General features: G+C 36.3%; 1 protein-coding gene across 3 annotated transcripts in view; it reads right to left on the bottom strand.

The window, feature by feature from the left end:
- Positions 1-536: 536 nt before the first annotated feature.
- Positions 537-5,291, bottom strand: part of LOC108755494 — a 15,744-nt gene continuing 10,989 nt past the window's right edge. The window contains exons 4-7 of one of the 3 annotated variants that reach the window (XR_001939772.1): positions 4,692-4,825; positions 2,877-3,183; positions 823-990; positions 537-789 (exon numbers count right to left, since the gene is read on the bottom strand). Coding sequence is in view for 1 of the 3 variants with exons in the window: in XM_018498526.1 (XP_018354028.1) it covers positions 905-990; positions 2,877-3,183; positions 4,692-4,825 (527 nt within the window). In the remaining 2 variants the exon portion in view is untranslated. The other 2 variants (XR_001939771.1, XM_018498526.1) reach the window with 2 other exon arrangements.

Here is a 5,291-nt window from a genome sequence, read left to right as displayed (position 1 = left end):
GTGTGTGTGTGTGTGTGTGCGTGCGCGCGCGCGCGCGCGCGCGCGTGTATGTGTGTGTATGCGTGTCTATGTGAATAAATATGTGTATACATGTATGTATATAATCGAGCGATTTTATATATTCATATCTGTCGTGTTATACGCATTTATGTTTGGTATATGTTTGAATTCCATGTATATGTATCTTTACGCTGTCGAGGAATACGCACGTACATTCATGCTACGTTATAGTCTCCTTCTGAGTTATAAAAGTACGAAAAAAAAACTATCTTCTCATACGATGCGATGAAACGTACTATATGTATGTATACGTATACCTACACATTGCAAACACATTATTCCCGCTGGAAGGAAGCAAGAGTACATGGTCTAATAATAATAAAATAATTCCTGAATATATATCGCGAGTATATATATCCAGCCGCGTCTGTCGTCGCTGTAGTGCATTTTGGACATTTCGTTGATCGTCGGATGAGTAAACGTCGGATAAATCATCTCGCTGGAGTTCGCCCTTCGTACACGATTCTTTTTTTTTCTTCGGCCTTTTCTAGTCGTCCGAAGCCGATCGAACTATCGGTTGCGTCCCGTCACTTCCATTCCTCTACCATTCGAACAAGCCTTTCAGGTTTCATCGCCGTGACGTGACCCAAGGAGTTTCCTGTGTTCGCTCCGGTTGGATATTACTGCTGCGTGGTGATCCGAGGCGATCCCATAGAGGAAACGTCATCATCGCACAAAGCGCCTCTCGAGCCCTCCGCCAGTCTCTTCCTTCTTCTTCTCCTCCATCTCCTCATCCTCCTCCTCCTCCTCCTCCTCCTCCACCTCCTCCTTCTCCTCTTCTTACAAACACGTCAACGTACGCAGTGTTCCAAAGCGCGTTTCTCGAACGATGCACTATATGCCTTTAACGAATGACGATTAGAAGAAGCGCAAACAATTCCAAAACGATCCTCGCTGACGGCCGCAGGCTCACCGTGGAGGACCCCAGCACTGAAAAATTATCGAACGAGATGCTCTAATAATACAATCTCCCATTTCTTGTTTGTGTTTTTCTTTCTCAAGGAATTGAGTCGTACGAGCGGAGGGATTTAGATCGCGGCTCAACGGCGTGGCTTTCTGAATGCCCCGACTGTGTTGTTTCAAAGTAAACGCCTAAGCCTAAGGAGGTCAAAGGGCTCATCGAGTTGGCCGGATATTGTTCGAGCACAAAAAACAAATTAAACTCTCTCTAAGCAAATAAATCCGCAGCTGGTCCGCGTCTAAATTCTCGAAGTGTCTCGAATTTCGATAAATAATTGAAGACATAATGGATAGCAGTAATGTATTTACGAGGATTATGTTTCCTTGAAATAATGAATACATGCAAATAATTGAATCGAGTTGGTAATTTATTTCTACATGTTGTGTGTGTGTGTGTGTGTGTGTGTGTGTGTGTGTGTGTGTATTATGTTTCTCTCTATCTAGATAGAGTTTAGACATAAATAATTTCTCATATTTAAAACGATAATTATTTATAAATAGAAACAGAAATAGAAATAACGACAAAACAGAAGCAGAAGCAATAAATGCAAGTTAAATTTTTGAAAATGGAGTCTGAGACTCGGCATACTTACTCACCACATGAATTGACATAAACATAAATTATAATATGTATATAAACATAAATTATAATATAATATATTCTTTAAATTCTTTAGAATAGAATCTCACTCTAAAGAGTAAAAATTGAGCCACAGTCTTGAAAAATAATAATTCAATTTTCAATCTTTAAGAGTGAGATTTTACTTTTTAGAGTGAGATTCACTCTGAAAATTTTAGAAAATAAAGTCATAGAAGAAAGTCCCCTATTATGAGATACCGAGTTTATTTTGGGTAAATGCCAAAAGTTTACAGACAGAATTAAAAAAAAATAATAGGTCATTTTTAAGGGAATTAATAAACTTTAAGATAATGTTATATAAAATTTAATTTAAATTCCATTTTTTTTTTTAAATTGAAGAAATGTAAAGAGTGAGCAAACCGCAAAGTCAAAAAATTGTACTCCTAATGTGAGATACCCTAAGAAATCAATATTAAAACGCAAAGAATATCAGTATTGTAACCAAAAAACTTTATTTAATGTTTCTTAAATACAAACACAGCCAGGGTGCGCGAAAAATGAGCGATACATTATATCTAAAACTCATCTACAGTTGAAATCAAGCATCGCAGAAGTAGGCACTCGACGTTCCGGTTGTCCTTTCTATTGTATAATAACATTTATACTTTAATAATTTTTAACGATTTTCACTATAAGAGCATAGATTATTTCATATTAGAAATATCCTGGGTATCCCATATTACGATTTCCACGCCTTACGGTTTTACGATCAAATCTAACTTCTGTAATTAAGCAATTCAACATATCCTGTATTTTTCTATTAGTACGACCTTACTCTATTACTACATAAAGAATTTATTGCCGAATATTTATTTATTAAATAATAAACAATGTTTAAAGGCTCATCTCAATGAAACTTGAAGACATCCAAATTCTAAAATCTTGTTTTACAATGACTACAAGCATGATCTAATAATGAATTTTCTACTAAACAGTTTTCAATCCAAGAGCAATAAATTCATGGTGGAATCAATAGATAGCGTCTATTAGTTTAGCAGAAACACCACTATCTCATATTAGGGGCCGATCTCATAATAGGGGGCTTTCCTCTATAGTAATATACATATGCATACACATTTTAAATTCTTACGTATTCTCTCGGCATTTTACAATTTATCCGTAAATTGATGCTTCACTATCATGGAGTTATGATTTATGTACCTCTTATAACAGTCAATGAAGTATATTGCGGCGGCAAAAAGTGAAGAAACGTTACCTTTTACTCCAACCTGCCCGTCAGGTTTCTTCTGGCCGGTCTGAAAATTTGGCGGTGGCTGGAGGTAGTTGATACCGACGATAGTCGCGGCAGGCTCGTAATGTATCACTCGCGGCCGATCCTCCTCGGCGCTAACTTCTGTGCTCTGCCAATAAATATCGTATATCGACGCGCTGCAACGTATCTTCAGCTTGCCGCTCACGAAGTGATCGTGCGAAACCAGGAACTGGAGCCCAATTTGCGAGATCTGCCACTCCGATTCGTTCGTGTCGAGTGGGCTGTACGTGCGAACGTGCGCTTTGAGAGGCTGAAGGGAGACAAGAAACAGAAAAGATAGAAATTAGTGTCAACGGATTTACGCAAAACTTCGCTAAATATGTGTTACAGTTATATAATGCGCCAACACCTGAGAAACGTACTATCTACTTGCTTTATTAATAAGAACTTAGTTTACCATTTATCTTTAATGCAGAGTCTCAATTCTTGTTGAAATAGTGTCGTACATGCTCGAATAGTAACAGTGTTATTATACCTTTAGGCAGAACATCTTCTAATTGCTTAAAAGATATCGGGAGGAGGAAATCTGTTTCTCACTCTGCTCTTCAAAATTACAGATAATATTCGAAGCAGGTGATTGGCCAGGAAAGAAGTTTTGAAGAAAGGTAATTTTGGAAAATATAGATTGGAGAAGAAAATTTCCTTCTCCAATTGATTTATATAAGCAATTGAGAGATGTTCTAAAAAATAATACATCTATCTATTGGTAACTATTTAAGCATTGAGTGATTGTTCCAACAAGAACAGAATGTGTATTAAAAGCAAATAATGAGCCACTCTCTTATTAACAAAACAAGTGATAAAATAAATGTGTAAATTTCCCAGGTGTTTACATTATTTTATCTATTCTCTGTAAATATGTACAGCATATAAATGTAATATAGATAATGTGGAAAGGTTATTAATTTATAATCGTAATATGTATATCAGAGCCGTATATATATATTCTGATATAGCAGTAAATAATTTCGAATATATATTTAATTTTAGAAAGTTAATTAGGTTTCATTATTTGATGGCCGTGATGAGTTAACGATAGTATAATAGCTTGTTAAGAGATAAAACAAATATTGATATTGTGATATAAGGATAAAATAGTATATTCGCGCTGCTTCATATGTCATTAAATGCTGCTGTTATATAAATTCTCGGTAGTACGGCGATTTCAATTTTCCGACAATCATGCCTAGTACGTGAAATAATTTACGTAGAGGTGCGTTGAAGTAAGGTGATTAAGGAAACTATTTTGAGCATTGCAAATGCGACGCGTTTTGTAAAAACACGACTTTAAAATATATACTAGTATTAAAGCATTTTAGCATTTTATCGTTTAATTTATGATTTTATTATTATGACGTTTTATTAAAGCAGCAAATTTAATTGCTTAAATAATTACTCGAAAAAAATTTAATTACTTAGATATATAGAGATACACACAAAGATTTAACAATTTTTCGAACATTGTCTCAATCGAGCCTTAATTAAGAGACATTTACGTTATAATATTATACGCTAATTGAGAATCGGAATATTAAATTATTTTCCGCACTGCGGATGCTGCTCGCTCGAACTTTGGAACATCTCGAAGAGGAACGTATCCCATAAGCTCCCTTGTCTCTGACGTTTGATCAGGGATAATGGATCAAACGTGGGATAAACTAAATAGAGGTATCTGATCCTTCTCTCCCATTCCTTTCCGTCCGTCTATCCTCTCGTCTAACCGCGCGCGCATTACTATCATTAGCAGTTAGAGCATACCTGTCGATCGTTGATATACCAAGTGAGATTCGCGGCGGGTTTGCTCCGGCCGGATGTGCAGTTCAAACGTAGCGGATCGTCGACGCGGTATTTCCTCTTTAGTCCCTGTATCGACGGCATCTCAGAGGGCAATTCTGCGAAGGCAATATATACTCCACATATATAGAGTGCTCCAGATCTTAACCACCCCAGCCTCTGGCCTTAGTGAGCCACTCTCCATGCATACGTGCTATTTCGTGGTGGCGAAAGCAGATTTTCTCACGAAAATATCAAGGAAAACTACTCTTTTCGATAAATCTTCAGTTTCTCACGTTAAAATGTTTACAACTAAATTCTTAAACTGCGTATCTCAAACTGAAGTGGAACTCATTTCATGTGAAATTTATGTGAAAGTCCCTTATTCTTTAATTCTTAACGACGATGTTAATGTCGTTGCACAGATTTTATTACATGGTAAAAAAAATTACGCAGCGACAATATAACGATACACTGACATTGTCATTAAGAGTTGCGGAATAGGATCTAAAATATTTAAACGATAAGAAAAAAACTCTCAGTTGCCAAACTTTCGAGTTATTTCTTCATAATAAGATACTATTA

This window comes from Trachymyrmex septentrionalis, unplaced genomic scaffold (genome assembly GCF_001594115.1).
Source record: "Trachymyrmex septentrionalis isolate Tsep2-gDNA-1 unplaced genomic scaffold, Tsep1.0 scaffold87, whole genome shotgun sequence".
NCBI classification, from domain to species: domain Eukaryota; kingdom Metazoa; phylum Arthropoda; class Insecta; order Hymenoptera; family Formicidae; genus Trachymyrmex; species Trachymyrmex septentrionalis.
This window is presented reverse-complemented; position numbering and strand designations above follow the sequence as displayed.